Below are 15,442 nucleotides of genomic sequence, written 5' to 3'. Positions count from 1 at the left end.
CTGGCACGTGGTGTGTGTGGTTTGCCCTGCAGTCACCTGGAGAGCTCCAGCGGGAGCTGGAGTTCATTCCCTCCAGTTCTCCAGAGGAGTATTATCACAGAAGCAGCTGAGTTTCTGTCCCAGCTCCCTCTGGGAAGGAGCTGCACTGTGGGATTTGAGCCAGAGAATCTGAGAGTAGAATCTTAGGACCTCCTAGGTTGGAAGGGACCCCCAAGGATCGCGCAGTCCCAGCTCCTGGTCCTGCAGAGAACAGCCCCGGGAATCCCAACCACGCGCCTGCCGACCCTGTCCAAAGTCCTCGAACTCTTGTCAAGCTCGGTGCTGTGACCACTTTCCTGGGGAGCCTCTTCCATTGCCCGGGAGACCATCCTCTGGGAGAAGAGCCTTTTCTTAATATCCAGCCTAAACCCTGTCCCTGGGGTCGTGTCAGTGGTCACACAGGGCAGAGATCAGTGCCCGCCCCTCCGCTTCCCCACATGAGGAAGCTGCAGACAGTGCGAGGTCTCCCCTCACTCTCCTCCTCTGATGTCATTGCTCTAAGACACCTGTGGACTGGATTGGTTTGACTTTTCTCTAACAATTTCTCCCTCCAGCTGGACTGGGCGGCTTTTGGCGTGATGACCCTGCCCTCCATCGGGATCCCCCTGCTGCTCTGGTACTCGAGCAAGAGGAAGTACGACACCCCCAAGACCAAAAAGAACTGAGCAGAGTCAAATGCCACCAGCACCCCAGAGCTCGGCAAAGGACAATCCTGAACCGCCAAGAGCAGCGGCTGGGTCGGGATGGCACCGTTCCCTGCCAGGTGCTGCTGCCTGGGCCGTGCTTCAGCCCTCTGCAGGGCAAAGGACTTGGTGGCTGCAGCAGCAGTGGTGAGGTGTCCTCTGTGTTCTAAAGGAGAAACAAGCAAGCAGAAAAAAGAACAACCAAAAGTCCCAAACTGCCTGGTCAGCCCCTTTGGAGCCGGAGCCCCTCGCCCCTCTGCAGCCGCAGCAATCCGAGCAGCGTGGTAGTGCCCAGAGGGGCCTGGCTGTGGGGCTGTGCCCCTTGTGCTGCCTCCAGCTCCCGTTTGCCTGCTGCAGTTTTCTGCAGGGTGTCGTATCTCAGGGCCCCCTCCGGGTGCTGCCTGCCCTGCGGGACAGAGCTCGCTCTGGTGACACCACAGATCAGTGTGTTGGGAAATGGTTAGAGGATCAGGGATGTGGATCATTGATAGAATTATGGGATCAATAAAAGAGCTATACAAGCAAAGGTTAGTGTGAGAAACTGTCTGCATGAGAAAAATCCCTGTGTGAGAAACAGGCCTGGGAAACAAAAAGGGAGTTTTGAAGCGATGCAGCTGTGCTGGTAAGATGTGCTGGCCGGGAGAGAAGGGAGGGTGAACTCTGAATTCTTTTAATCATAACTGTAGAAGCTTGCCAATGTAAGTCCAATTATGTAGAAGCAGAAATGCGCTTTGATAAGTTTTTAGCCACTTAAGAGTTAACAAGCTGGTATACCATATACGTGCCTCTGGATTGCTAATAAACGGAGCTTGCTTTTGTCAACCATATTGGTTTGGACTGCAATTCCTCCCCCCGCCGGAGTCCACGGACCTCAATTCCAGCATCAGTGGTCTGATTTGATAGAGGATGTCAGAGCTGCTGCTGTGCCCTGTTGATGCTGTTCTTTGGCCCACCAGCCTGCCCCGGTCCATGGTGGACTTGTAAAGCAATGAAGGAGGAGTGCAGGGAGGAGGATCAGGGTTAAATTGCTCAAGAAGGAGGTGCAGAGGCCAGGAAATTCTCCCTTCCTGCACTGGGGATGCTCTGCTTAACTACACCCACCCACACCCCCCTCCTCTAGACAGGCTCCAGCTTTCTGCTGACAGTGGATCAGGACATGTCCTCACCTCCCTGGTGTGAAGTCAGTAACCAAACCAACCCTGCTGGCATTTCCAGCACCGCAGGATGCCTTGAGAGCTTCCCTGTGCCCTTATTCCTCAGGCCGCTGCCCTCTGGTGGCAAAAGGGCCCCGGGGCCCTCCTCTGCACACATTTTGCCCATACACACCCACAGATGAGCAGCCCGTGTGCACCGATCCAGGGCCCTCTCACTGGCTGCGTGTGCCGCCTCAAACCCTTTCTTTGGAGGTCTCCACTCCCAGCCTGTGCCAACACCTCTTCCTACAGCCACTTTCTTCTTTCCCTGCTGCCCCAGACAGAACTTCTCCAAGCTGCAGACAACGGAAAGCAAGACCGAGGTCCAATCCCTTGTTGGCCACGGAGGCCACTTAACCATTTTCTCTCCCACCACACCCCACCTCTCTGCGTGGTTTGCTGCAGCCAGGGCAGGCTGTTCTCAGTCTCAAAACACTGATATGCTGCCTGTCCTGCCTCTTAGAACCTCAGACCTTTTTCTGTGAAGCAAGAGCATTTTTGGGAAATGTTTCATTCCTCCCCAGTAAGCACCTTTCTTGGTGCTGGTGGTCACTATGTGATGGTTGTCAGGCCGGAGGAGGAGATGCCACAGCTCCACTGCCACCCACATAACTGTATTCCGGAAGGCTCTGACTTGGGTTAAGGAGGGGTGAAGCCACACACTTAGAAGGGGTTCCAAGAAGGTGATATGGTTGTTGGCTGGGTCAGCGTCTAAGAGCAGAGAAATGTGTGTCCATACCTTTGGCCTTGCAGGTGCTGTGTGGGCAGCTTTAGGAATTGGATGAGTATTTGAGCTGAGCTGGGCCATAGCGAGGAGGAGCTCAGGGCTGGGGATTTCTCGCAAGTGCAGTGGTAGTTTTCTGTCTTTTGGTAACTTTGGTGCCACAAGTGATGGCGGCTGCAGTGTCCTATCGGTGTGTAGCAGGTGAGCAGGAGCTTTTGAGGGCAGGGTTGTTGTGGAAGACTTTTGTGGTGACCGGTGTGATTCTGACTGGGTTTTTTTCTTGCAGATGATGGAGAGTAACCTGCCAGCTGCAGGAATGGTGCAGTTAGCTGATGTGGCTTCTGTTGAGGATGGCTTCAGACCCCCCCACCCTCTGAAAGCTCCACTGAGGGGTCAGGGACTGCTGCCCTCCAGTGTGTAGTTTTGACTTTGGTTGGAAAGAGACCCCAGCGCAGCACGTCTTCCAAAAGTTGCTGGCACTGCTTCTGCGTGAATTGTCTGGCTTCCCATGGTGTGTGGCCCAGCAGCCAGCAGTGCAGTGGAGCTGGGCAGTGCAGCTGGCCAGATGTCCCTGCTAGCTCTGTAACATGAAAACCCCTAGTCAGGGTAAAACCGTGTATTTTGGGGATGGAAAATTTAATGGTACCAGTTTACAGCTGTGTAAGTTCAGTTAATGCAAAAGGACAATCAAAGACTTGTGTCATATGAGTATTTTTACTGGATGTGTATAACCACACACACCCCTCTTCAGGATAAAGTGAGTTACTGAGATTTGTTCTTTATTTTACTCTTTAAAGTTTTACACTTCAGTTCCAGTTTTACTGACCAAGCCAGTGTGGTGTGCGGCACCAGTGCAAGGACTGGAGCTGTTGGCGGGTGGATCTCCCTTTTTTTTGGAGGGAGGGAGTTTGTCCATTTTGAATGGCACTGTTAAAAATAATGATCTGCCAATCAGAGCTCTTTCCCTTGTTGTGTGGCTCTTTGGGAAGTTGGGGTGAGATCATGTCTATTGGGACATCCAAATGTCAGAGTGGGAGGTGGGCAGTGGTGCAGTGGAAGAGCAGGTGTGAGGAGGATGAGGGGGTCACAGGGAACTTCCTCCCCCAAAAGATGTCCGTGTTGGTTTCAACAACCAGTAAGGAGCTAAACTCCAAACAAGCCACTGTCCTTCCCCTCCTGCCGTCAAGGGAGGGACAATAAATCAGAGATGATGACTTAAAGTAACAATTTCTTTAAAAATAAAGTCACAAAGCAATGGAATGAGACATACACGATGGAAAGAAATTGGTGCAAAATGAAGGGAAATGTTTTAACCAGCAAAAAACAAGGTGTTAAGCAGCCCCCTTGTAACAAAGATAAAACGGCTGCTGCTTCCCTTAGCAGCTCGTGTGGCCCAGGAGGACAAAGACGAGATGGTGGAGAGGTTCTCTTGGCTCAACACTTCCCCCTGGAACAAAAACCCCGGGATGTCAGGGGCTTATGGAGCAATTCTGATGGTGGATGGGGGGTGCTGCCATTGCCTAGTGAGCTCCAGACCTGTGGTATCAGTTTCCCTGCTCCCTCTCAGTGACAACAGCGGCGTTTGTATAGGTCAGTTTTGGCACTTCTCTGCCTCTTCCTGCCACCCACGGGGCCCTTTTCACATCAGCTGGGCTCTCCCTCAGCTTGGTTGGACTCAGCTGGTATGGACTCTGCTGGTTTTGGTCTCTTCTGTGCTGGCGGAAGGAAGGAAGGAAGGAAGGAAGGAAGGAAGGAAGGAAGGAAGGAAGGAAGGAAGGAAGGAAGGAATGCTCAGTGGGGGAAGGCAGGCACTGAAAACCGTGCCCCTGGCCCCACAGGAAGATCTTTCTGTCCTTGCTCCTCTTGTCTGGGAGCAATTCTTGGACATAATGAATTTTGGAGGTGGGATCAAAATTTCAGTGGTGGTTTCCTTGCAGAGAATGAATCTGGCTTTTGTCTTGGAGCAGTCCGTGGATGTATTGAATTTTGGAGGTGGGATCCAATTTCTGCGATGGGGTCCTGAATGATAATGACAGTTCTTGTCCATAGGAAGGCTTTCTGTGACGAGTGGAAGCTTCAGCCAAGCCCTGCCTTAGCCTCAGATTTTGGTAACAGTTTCAATTTAAGGGATCACTCTGGGCTGCAAGTTCTAATGATGGCAAATCAGATCTATTTATAAAAATTAATTCTTTATTAAACAGACAAGAGACAACAGATGAAAGATCCTGTTCAGAATTACTTACTACACAGAAGAAAACTAAAGACCTACTAGTAGATTATAGCATAACATAAACCAGTACCTGTATTAAAGCTAGCAAAAGAAACAGTATTGATTAGGAGGCAAATGTAACTTACCACCAAAATGAAGATAATGTACACAGATTCCTTCACCTTCACCCCTGGGGCGTAACGGTGAAGCAGGTGTCCCTACTCACAAGAGAATCTCCACACATTTCCAGGGAAATGCATAGAAGATTTCTGACTTGTGAAAGTTTGGTGGGGCTTTTAGAGTTTGTAAAGTGAGGTGTCTGTCAGTCAAAAAATGATGTTGCCAGATCTCACTTCAACATTAAGAAGTTTATTGGCAGTTGGGAGATGCCAGACCAGTGTTAAGCCCATGGTGCCAGAATAACTCCCTACAAGACAGCTTGTCCTGTTTGAGTTATCTGGCTGGTTAGCAAACAGTAGATAAGCCCTTGTGGGAGGGTGAGATGCCCTGCTATGGAAGGAAATCACGTAGGCCCAAAGTTTCAGGTGCAGATGGGAAGCAGCCCAGGGGAGGCCAAGACCAGCCAGATCCATCTGTCCTGGCAGCTTTCATCTGGGAGCAATCCTTGGATGGATTGCATTTTGGAGGTGGAATCAAAGTTTTGGCCATGAGCTCCTGGACGAGTATTACAGCTGGTGATGGGGTCAGTGGCTCTGACCCAGGAAGAGGTGACCGGTCCGGGGAGATGGTCCCGAAAGGAATCGCCTTCCCGAGGCCCAGTGTCTTCCCTCAGCTGCTGGCAGGAGGGCCCTTGCAGAGGCTGTCAGCTCTTTAGTGATTATCAGCTCATGATTTCAGCTCAGCTCTGCAGGGCAGCCTCCAGGCCAAGCCAGACCAGAGAGAGAGACGAGAGGCCCATGTGGCTGGTTCTGCACGGAAGGAGCTTTATTGTTGGTCCCCTCTGGCGAAGGGGAAAGCCAGGGAGGAGAGCTCTCTCTCCACAGGGGCAGAGGGCTTGCTTTTATAGGGATACAGGGGATGGGTGAAGGCCAATGGGTTACAAAGGATCTGCATAGGGTCTCCTAAAGGATTGTGGGTCTGTCTTTTCTTGCTGTGACCAAAGAAGTGGTTGCCTTTCCAGGGAGTCCTGCTGGGCAATTGCGAAATCTCTTATCTCAGCAGAGATCCCTCCAGGGCAGGGGCTGGGCATACCCCACACATAAGGACCACAAGAAAAGTGAGGCCGATAGCTCTGTTCTAATGAAATTGGCTGACGACAGCACAAACACGAACGATTCAAAGTCCTTCCTAACAGAATCTGAAAAGTACTTGAGCTATGTTTGCAATGTCCACACTGCACAACAACAAATGGATGACACGGATTACACACCGGACACAGAACAATATCACTAAGCCCCCGCACACAACTGGGTACCCAGACTAAATCCTGACCTCCCATATGCCATACACAGACACACGTGTGCAGTATTTGCACTGGAGAATTTGGAGTCCAAACCATGATGTGTTTGATGCCCTGATAGTCTGCGTCAATAACCCCTGGTAGCACAAACACTCCTTGACGGGAGGTTGACGATCGGCCCAGCAAAAGTGCACTTAATCCTTTCCCAAATGGTCCCTTTGCATTGGTAGGGACACACTGCGCTTGTGAATCAAGCAGTGTCACTTCCCGGGCTGTGGAAATGTCCACTCCGGCACTCCCTGAGGTGGCGGCGCAGAGGCGATCCAAGCAGCCCTCTGTGGCTCCCTGTATTGGTCCTCACACCGGGGCCCCCCGCGCTCTTCTTCCAGTTTCCCGGTGGGGTACCATCCTTTTTAAAATTTGGCCTGCACTCAAAGGCCCGATGCCCAGTTTTCTGACGATTACAAACCCCGGAAAAGGTAACTTTTTCAATTTTAGAAGCTCGACATTGTGCTTTTACATGCCCTCGTTTCCCACATTTAAAACAATGCAGCCCCTTATCTCCCCGACCTTGTTTTACAAGCAGCTTTACAGCCACAGCAAATGCTTCAGCCATTAAGACAGCATTTTCTGCCAGCGTCCCGACTTTCTCACATACCTCCACCATATCTACTATGGAAGCAGTACCAGGGAGTGCCATCAGAATTCTTTTGCATGCCGAATTAGCATTTTGAACTGCTAGGGACATAAGTACAGAATCCCTTGCTGCTTCAGGAACGCCGGACCTTTGAATACTTTCTCACAATCGATCCAAAAAGGACATGTATGTTTTGGTTGGCCCTTGTGTTATTTCAGTAAAAGGCGGCACTATTTTGCCATCCTCAGGCATTTGCCTCAGAGCCTGTCGAGCTGCGTGGGCTGACTGATGTAAAATCTGTACATGCATTCGGCTCTGTACTTGAGCATCAATAAATGCACCTGTTCCTGTTAGCATTTCTACAGATGCATATTTCAAATTTCATATTCCATCCCTAAGTTAGCTACAGCAGCTTGCTGACATAAATCAGTCCACTTAGACTTCCACAGTATTTATTGTATCCCTGTGAGTAATAATTGCATTAATTGTTGACAATCATAAGGGCAAAAAATATTGGACCCAAAGATGTTATCAATAAATGACTGTGTGTAAGGATTCTGCAACCCATAAACACAAACTGATTTTCTAGCTTCTTTGGTCACCTCCCAAACAAATGGTGTCCAGTGGTTAGGTGTCCAGCCCCCATCAGGATTTGCGCCTCCCAACACTACTGGATAAGCCCCAGGAATAAATTCTCCCTCTATTATGGCATTCTGTATAACTCCTTTCCAGTGTTTTTCAAAATAGCTTGGCCCTGACCCATCACTTGGCCCTGATCCACCACCCGCTGATCCATCCCCCACCCTGTTTGTCTTCCCTCTCTCCTCCGTAACTCTTCTGCTTCCATTTCCTTACGTCAAATCTGCTGCAAACGATCCCAGTCTGACTCTCCCCCCGAACCTTGAGTTACTTGGTTAAGTCTTTCCTCCATCTGGTATTTCTTATGTCATTTTTCCATATGGTTTGCAGCAGTCTCTCCCACTCCGCATTCTGTTGTTCTCTTAAAGGCTGTTCCATTGCCAGCCGTGCACACTCCTGCTCCTCTATCTTCCAAAGCATCTCGAGACCCCAGTCTGCTGCAGGCAGGGGGGTGGTGTGGGAACAGCACAAGGTGGTGGAGGTAGAAAAGTCTCCCCTCGGAGGGGTAGGTGGCAGTGGTGGATACTCAGTGTCAACTTCCATAGGTGCCGCCAGAGGTGGCTCCAATTGTGTTGGGGCTGTAGGTACAGCAGGTGCCTCCTCAGGTGCACTTGGATATGGTAAGGGAGGTTCAAAAGCTGTGATAACAGGCAGGCTATCGGGGCTGCTGCAAATGCCTGCGTGGCCCCATCGGCAGCTGCCTGCTCTGCTTTCATATCTTGCAAGGTCACATAAACTAATTTCCACGCTGTAGACAAAGAACGGGCTTCCTTATCCCACAGCATCCCACAGGCGGTCACCCACTCCCTTCCAAGTTTCTAAATTAAAAGCCATATTTGGCTCGGGTGCAGAGCCGTTTTGTCGGCACCATTGCAACAATCGTCTCAATGTGGACTCCTCATATTTCACCCCTCTCGTAGGAAGGATTTCTAACAGTAACCTGACTATGGCCCCTTCTTCTACAGAAACTTTCTGCCCCATAGCCAGGGGGGCCTCTGTGTCCCAGGGCTCAGGTTTTGTGCCGCTTCAGCACCCCAGAGATGCAGGTCAAGTGAAGAAGCCAAACTGTTTATTAATAGAAGGTGAAAGAAAGGGATGAGCTGGGAGGGAAAAAAGGGGATGGGCAGTGTCTGAGGGCTGGAGGGATGGAGCTATCTACAGGGAGGGAGAGGGCTAAAGCCACTCGAGCTTCCCACAGGCTTAGCTGTGCCCAGCATCAGCTGTGCCTGGAGCTCCAGCAGCATTTGGAGATGATGTCCTCTTCGCTATCTTCTGGTGCTATTCTTGGGACACTGGTTCACGGGATCCAGAAGATGAACCTTCTTCAGCTGTTTGGTCAAAGTGGGCTTGAATTTCCTGATTAGAGCAGGATGGGCCAGCGTCATTCCTCGGGGCTTGAATGGCTGGAAGAGGAAGAGAGCCACGGTCAGAGCCTGGATCTGGGGGAATCCAAGGAGACCATTTTGCCAGAGCCATCTCAGCCTGCTCTTGCCATGGCCACAAGAGAGGAGTGACAAATGGGATCAGCCCAAAGGTGCTGGCCATGAACCTCCCCACCGTGTCCCTGAAGCCTCTCTGTGCTCTGCCCACACCACCCCTCGTCCACACAGGGAATGAAGCCCTCCACAGCCGGCGCAGGGATTGAAGCCTCATGCCCAGGCATTGCAGCTCGCCCCCGCCAGCCCCCGCTGCCAGCCCGCTGCCCTCACTCACCCTCACTGAGGAGCTGGAGCTCTTCCTTGTGCCCCCTCAAGAACACCCTGGCAGTCCCTGGGAGCACAGAGGCGGTCACGGCCCCGCGGCACAGCTCCCTCGCAGCGGCGCTGCCAGCCCCGTGGCCACCCGCTCTCCTGCCCCGGCAGGGCTCAGCCCGGGCCCTTGCCGCATCCTGACGCCCGAGGGCACGGCTGCGAGAGGGCGGCAGCGGCCCCGAGGGCAGGCGGGGCTCCACGGCCCCGGGCCCGGATCCCGCTGCCGGGGCAGCAGCCGGGGCTGGGGCCGAGCTGCGGCGGGGCGGGGAGGGGCCCCGGGCTCGTGGCTCACCGATGAACCTGACGGCCGCCTCTCGCAGGGACTCCTGCGGGCTCTCCACGAACGGCAGCGCCTGGTGCAGGTGCTCGGCCGCTCGGCTCCTGTCCTCTGCCAGCTGCAGAGAGCGCCAGGAGGGAAGGGTTGGCGCGGGCTCAGCCCCTCGGCCGGGCTCTCTGCGCCCAGCCCTGGCCTCCCCTGCCCGCACGGCCCCGAGGCCCGGCCAGCAGCCGCTGGCGCCGGGCTCTGGAGGGGGCCGAGGGCCGGCTGCTGCCCGGGGAGCCGCGGTGCCGCCCCGCGCCACAGCCCAGCGGGGCCGGGGCTCCATCGGCACCCGGCTCGGGGCCACAGGAGCCTGGAGAAGAGCCCGGGGAAGGGAGCAGCGTGTGGGGCGCAGGCTGGCACCCCTGGTGCAGCACAGCTGCCAGCCCCACACACTGGGCACCAGGGGCAGGGGGCTTCTCCAGGCTCAGCTTGGGCTTCCAGGTGATCCTTACCAGGCGCTCGGCAAACTTCAATCTCTGCTCCTTCTTCAGCAGCTGCTCGAGATCTCTCCTCTTCAGAAACTTGGCTGCACAAATCAGTGTTTCACGAGAAGCCTGGAGAGCAGCAGAGACCCAGAGATGGCACCGCAGCCCAGGGCACAGGACCCGCATCCCTGTGCCAAGGCTGGGAGGAGGCTGCAGCCCAGGAGGCGCCAGGGCAGGAGGCAGCCGAGCCCCCTCCCAGGGATGCAGCAGTATCACACAAAACCTTACCTTTGCCACACGCCAGTTCTCATCATCCCAGTAGATTACAAGTGGGTACAGGCTCTGGTTCACAATCGTCTTCAGGGGCTTTTTTCCCTCATCCACTACCAACTCCATCACCTTGGAGAAGAGGTGAATGGAGAGCAGCTGCACATGGCTGTTGTCCTGGAGGAAAGGAAACCAACTTGATGCCATGATGATTTTTTGCCTTTTCTTTCATACCCCATTTATATACCTTTTTATAGCTTTTTGTATTCTTAGTGTTTTTTAGCCTACATTCTTAGACTTATTTTGTTAAGCTAGGAGACTAAACATCTTAGAAACCCCAGACACCAAGGTCCTCTCCAGAACACATTTTGTAAACTAAGATAGGACCATCCAGGGGGAAGGTTCCTTGGGGAGGGGGGCTCACTTGAGCCTCTCACTGGGGAATCTTTGATAGATATGCTAATTAGTAAGATCTATAATGTTATACCCGATCTATCGTGTGTGTGCATTGCAGGGTGCATTTCGGCCCATTCCACCTGGGCGTGGTGTACCTAAGGATCCTTATAATAAATACAGAGGTAAAAGCCCTTTCTCCCTTCTAACTGTGTTTGACTCTTGATTTTAAGACCAGGAAAAGGCATCAAACTACTCCAGGCCTACCTAGGCAAAGGCCTGAAAATGCAAAAGGCACAAAATTTCTGGGCAGCACCCAGTGCCTATGGCTGGGCACACAGAGTCTTACATTATCAAAGAGTGGCAGGAGCGCCTCAGCCAGTTTCGGGGCGGTGGTGCTGGATACCAGGATGTCTTTGTTCTCGAGCACATTCATGAACACAGAGAGGGACATCCTGACCACCTCTCCATCTGCATCGCCCAGTAGCTCCACAAGCCGTTGAGACACGCTGCCCATTCTTCTGGCCTGTGTGGAACACAAGGCTGTGCTGTGAAGCCATGAACGGCTGCACTGCCTATACCACTCTGGCCCTGCAAGCCCACCCTGCTGCCGCAGGGCCCAGAGGCCAAAGGCCTGTCCCGAAGCACTGGGGCAGCTGAGCCGGGAGGCAGGAGAGCTGGGAGCAGCTGCCTCAGCTCCTGAAGCCCAGCCAAGCCCATGTGACTGCTTTCCCCAGCGCAGCTTCAGCCGCTGCCGCCTTCTCACCATCACGGGATCCTTGCTGAGCACCACGAGGCCTCTGAGTGCCAGGCGACATCTCTGCCTGCACTCGCTCAGCAGGTACCTGGACATCATCTCCAGGATGCTGTCACCATATTTACTTAAGTCCAGGCACTCGAGGAGCTGAAAGGCACAGGGCAGTGACAGGGGAGCCGGCCGGCAGGAGCCCGGAACCGCCCAGGGCTGGGCCCAGGCAGCAGCGCAGGGCGCGGGCACGTCCCAGGCAGCTGCGGCTACGAGAGGGCAGAGAGGCGGGAGGCAGCTCAGCGAGGCAGCGCTGGCCGTCAGGCTCACCTCCACAAGGAATGCCAGGAAGGGCAGATTCCAGTGTGGCTCCTCCCTGCTCAGCAGTCCAAGCAGGCGGAGTGCAATCCCAGAACACATGGGGAGGGAGACCCGGCGCATCTCTCTGGCAGAGGGAAAAAGGCATCAAGGCTGTGAGCTGGGGGGGCAAACATCTCCCAGGACTGACTCACAGAGGTCTGGTCTTTCCCCAGCATCCCTGCAGGGGATGTGGGTGCTCTGGGAGGTGGCTGCTCCTGAGCACCCTTCTCCAGCCTTTTCCAGTGTCCTTGGCCATCCCTCATTGACCAGGCCCTCTGGCACATGGCTGCAGGGGCTGTGTGGGGCACCTCGGACACAGGGCACAAGTGCCGGGGGCAGTGGGGAGAAGGGGGTCTCACCTGGCCAGCAGACCCACTGCATAGTGCTGGGTGTCAGCACACAGCAGCGTGTCCCAGCCACGCTTGCGCTCCATAGCCACCACCTCATTGTCACAGCGCAGTCGACAGAGCAGAGCCTTCATGGCCTGCACTGCAAACCTGTGTGCAGAGCAAAGCCCAGGTCACACTGGGAGCACTGGCGCTGGCCACAAGGGCAAGGGAAGGACAGGAGGACTGGGACCTGTTGGGGTTGGTGGGAAGGCGGTGTTCCTCCCGGCACGCTCTCCAGAAGTGATCAACTTCCTCTGGCATCTGCTGTGTGGTGATGACAACTTGGGAGAGCAGAGCCACAAAGATGCGGGAGGAGTAAAGGTTCACTGCCTCGTGGCACCAAGGCACCTGGACAATCACCCACAGCCCCAGAGTTGCCTGCAAAAGAAGCAGCCCGAGACAGCGCTCGGTGCCGAGCTGTCCATGTGGCAGGGCCCGAGGGGAGACGCAGGGGGAGCACCGGGCCTGGTGCCCCCTGAGCCTGCCCCTAGCCCAGGTTTCACCCAGTGCTTGAGGCAGGGAGAGGATGGAGAGCTGCTGGAGAGGCGACCTGGGGGTGAACAAAGGCCAGTTCCAGAAACTCACAGCCAGGGCAAGGACAGGTGTGTCGTCCCCATCAGAGGTGCACATGCTGTGCAGAGGCCAGTCCTCCATCACACAGAGCAGCGTTGGCAGCACCTTCTCCAGTGTGCTGCCTGACAAGCCTAGGAGTCTCCACATCATTGTGGCAGCTCTGTGGGATCGGAGCTCTGAGTCAGGGGCGTCTCAGTCACAGTACCATGCCCTGTGCAGCTGTGGGGGCCCAGGTGACAGAGCCCCGGTGCCCTGAGGGGCAGGGAGGGAGCATGGCAGCAGGCTCAGGAAACAGAGGGGCCCGAGGGTCCTGCAGCTCTCCGCCTGTCTGGCAGACCCCATTGGACAGGCGGCACAGGGCGATGGGCCCTAAGGGCTGGTGAGCCCCGAGCTCTCAAGGCAGCTGGGCCCCGTACCTGTCGCACGATGGGGCACAGCGCAGGAGGGTCAGCACCACATCAGCGGGGTGCTCTTCAGCCAGCCTCAGAATGTTAAAGCCCAGCCTGGCGCCCACAGTGACATGGGACCCGAGACTCTGGTGAATGTTCCTCACCATGGCTGGCACCTGGAGGAGGCATGGGGAAGACTTGGAGCACTGTCCAAGGGAGCAACTTCCCCAGCTGCCCCCAAGAAATGCTTCCCTTCCCACTGCACTGTGCTGGCCTCAAAGGCTGAGGAGGCCCAGTGGCCGTGGCTTGAGGGGGCACACGATCCTTGGAGTCTCCAGCCCTGGCCCCAGGCTGCTTACCTGCTGCTGAGAAGAAACAGCACTCTCCTCAAAAAAATCCAGACTGGGAGCATGAATCCCAGTGGGAATGGGCATAGTGTCAGTATTTGGGATGCCCTGAGTCTCTCTGGTGTCGGTGTTTGTGATGGCCATGTCCTCAGTCCCTGCCATGTCCTCAGTCACTGCCCCGTCAGTCTTCACCGTGTGATCATTCATTGGACTGTCAGAGTCTTCTGAGGGTGCAGTGATATCTGTGCTGACATCAGGCTCTGCCTGGAGCTCGGTCAGCCCAGAGTCAGGCTCAGCTGTGCCCTCAGTTGCTGTGGTGCTGGTCTTTCCTCGCCGAATGCACATGGACTTCTGGAACATCTGCAGGAGAACAAAGGACAGGGAAGGGAGGGCTGTTCCAAGGGGTGCTCCAGGCACGGTGCTCGGCTGAGCAGTGACAGCAGGCCCAGCCCAGGTGGGGATGGCTGCAGGTACCTGCACTGTTCTCCGGAAGCGGCCGTGGGCACGGTCCTGCTCTTGTGTCCGGTCTGGGGCTGCATCTGGCAAAGAGCGAGTGCAGCCAGAGCTGAGGGGCTGCAGGAGAGGCCGGAGAACGCAGCCCAGCCCTGTGCTCCCCAGGCAGGGACAGCCCCAGGATGCCCAGGGGATGGAGCACGGCTGCTGCGGGGGGTCTGGCCCGGCTCCTCTTCTGTCCTATCCATGGGCCTGTTCTCCAGGGATGGGATGGGATGGGATGGGATGGGATGGGATGGGATGGGACGGGATGGGATGGGATGGGACGGCATGGGATGGGACAGGATGGGATGGCATGGCATGGCATGGCATGGCATGGCATGGCATGGCATGGCATGGCATGGGACGGCATGGGATGGGATGGGATGGGATGGGATAGGATAGGATGGGATGGGATGGGATGGCATGGCATGGTATGGCATGGCATAGGATGGGATGGGATGGTGCCAAGCTGGCTGCTGCCATCAGCCCTGTGGCCCAGCTCTGTCACTCACCGTCCTGCCGTGGCTGGAACTGCTCCAGCTCTTCGGGCTGTTGTGCTGGGGCAGCTCCAGGGCCATTTTTCCCCCTGAACACTTTGAACAGGCCACGGAATCTGCCCGCCATGCCACAGTCTGGCCTCGAGGGCACGTTCGAGAGAGATGCCTTCGAAAGCTCTGACTGAACAAGTTCTGCACTTGTGCCTTGAAGGCACCAGCAGCAGAGAAGCCTCAGGAAGGCTACAGGACAGCAAGTCCTGCAGCCTGGTCTCAGAGGGCTCCTGCCACAAGGACAGGAGACTCCTCGTCAAGGATTGTGGTCAGCAAAGCCAACGGTCTGGCCTTGAGGGCACCGGCCACAGGGATGGGAGATACCTCGGAAAAGCTCCGGGGCACCAAGTCCCACGGTCTGCCCTCGAGGGCACCTGCAAGAGAGAAGCCTTGAGAAGGCCACAGGTCACCAAGTCCTGTGGTCTGGCCTCAAGGTCACCTGCAGGAATAACGCCTCGGAAAAGCTCCGGGTCAGCGAGGAACGAGTGCGCTGTGTGGGGGCTCCTCACGGCACCGCTCTGTCCCGTCCTGTCCCGTCGCGTGCTCCGAGCACTGTGGCGTGGCCGCGTCGCCGCCAGCCCCTATGTCAGCACGTGTCACAAAGGGCCCTGGGACACCCTGTCCCGTTCCATCCCACGGTGACCATGCTGCACCGTGTCACAAAGGGCCCTTGCACACGCTGCCACCTGCCCTGGGGCCGCCCCCAGCCCACCCCAAGTGGCCCAGGTTGCAAGGAATGCCTTGCCCCAAGTGTCTAAGGCCGCCCGACAGGAACTTTAGCATCGGCTCCAGCCATAAGCAAGCGCTCCCCTGCTCTGCGGGCTCGGGGCAGCACCAGGAGCCCCCACGGCTGCCGCCGCAGCCACCGCGGGAAGGGCTCGGGGTCTTCCACAG

At 55.6% G+C, this 15,442-nt stretch overlaps 1 protein-coding gene and 1 long non-coding RNA gene across 2 annotated transcripts; both read right to left on the bottom strand.

Moving 5' to 3' along the window:
- Window positions 1-8,670: 8,670 nt before the first annotated feature.
- LOC125318239 lies at window positions 8,671-9,834 on the bottom strand. The gene is made up of 3 exons (XR_007200316.1): window positions 9,588-9,834; window positions 9,258-9,314; window positions 8,671-8,947 (listed from the first exon to the last, which is right to left on the bottom strand). It is a non-coding gene; the product is annotated as an uncharacterized LOC125318239 (long non-coding RNA).
- Window positions 9,835-10,041: 207 nt separating this feature from the next.
- On the bottom strand, window positions 10,042-14,915 carry LOC125318047. The gene is made up of 13 exons (XM_048288403.1): window positions 14,513-14,915; window positions 13,980-14,044; window positions 13,518-13,865; window positions 13,186-13,334; window positions 12,782-12,929; window positions 12,387-12,574; window positions 12,167-12,304; window positions 11,778-11,892; window positions 11,469-11,606; window positions 11,052-11,228; window positions 10,331-10,486; window positions 10,086-10,171; window positions 10,042-10,051 (listed from the first exon to the last, which is right to left on the bottom strand). Exons 1-13 carry the CDS (start codon window positions 14,622-14,624, stop codon window positions 10,042-10,044), a joined length of 1,830 nt encoding a protein of 609 aa, XP_048144360.1. The 5' UTR covers window positions 14,625-14,915.
- Window positions 14,916-15,442: the final 527 nt, after the last annotated feature.

This window comes from Corvus hawaiiensis, chromosome 29, assembly GCF_020740725.1.
Source record: "Corvus hawaiiensis isolate bCorHaw1 chromosome 29, bCorHaw1.pri.cur, whole genome shotgun sequence".
Taxonomy (NCBI): Eukaryota; Metazoa; Chordata; class Aves; order Passeriformes; family Corvidae; genus Corvus; species Corvus hawaiiensis.
The sequence above is the reverse complement of the archived record's forward strand: the minus strand, read 5'-3'. Positions and strand labels throughout refer to the sequence as shown.

Coding starts and splice junctions, on each gene's coding strand:
- LOC125318047 (XM_048288403.1), bottom strand. CDS start 14,624: ATGGCGGGCAGATTCCGTGGCCTGTTCAAAGTGTTCAGGGGGAAAAAT. Junction 14,045..14,512: donor GTTCCAGCCACGGCAGGACG/GTGAGTGACAGA, acceptor GCTCTTTGCCAG/ATGCAGCCCCAGACCGGACA. Junction 13,866..13,979: donor GCTTCCGGAGAACAGTGCAG/GTACCTGCAGCC, acceptor GTTCTCCTGCAG/ATGTTCCAGAAGTCCATGTG.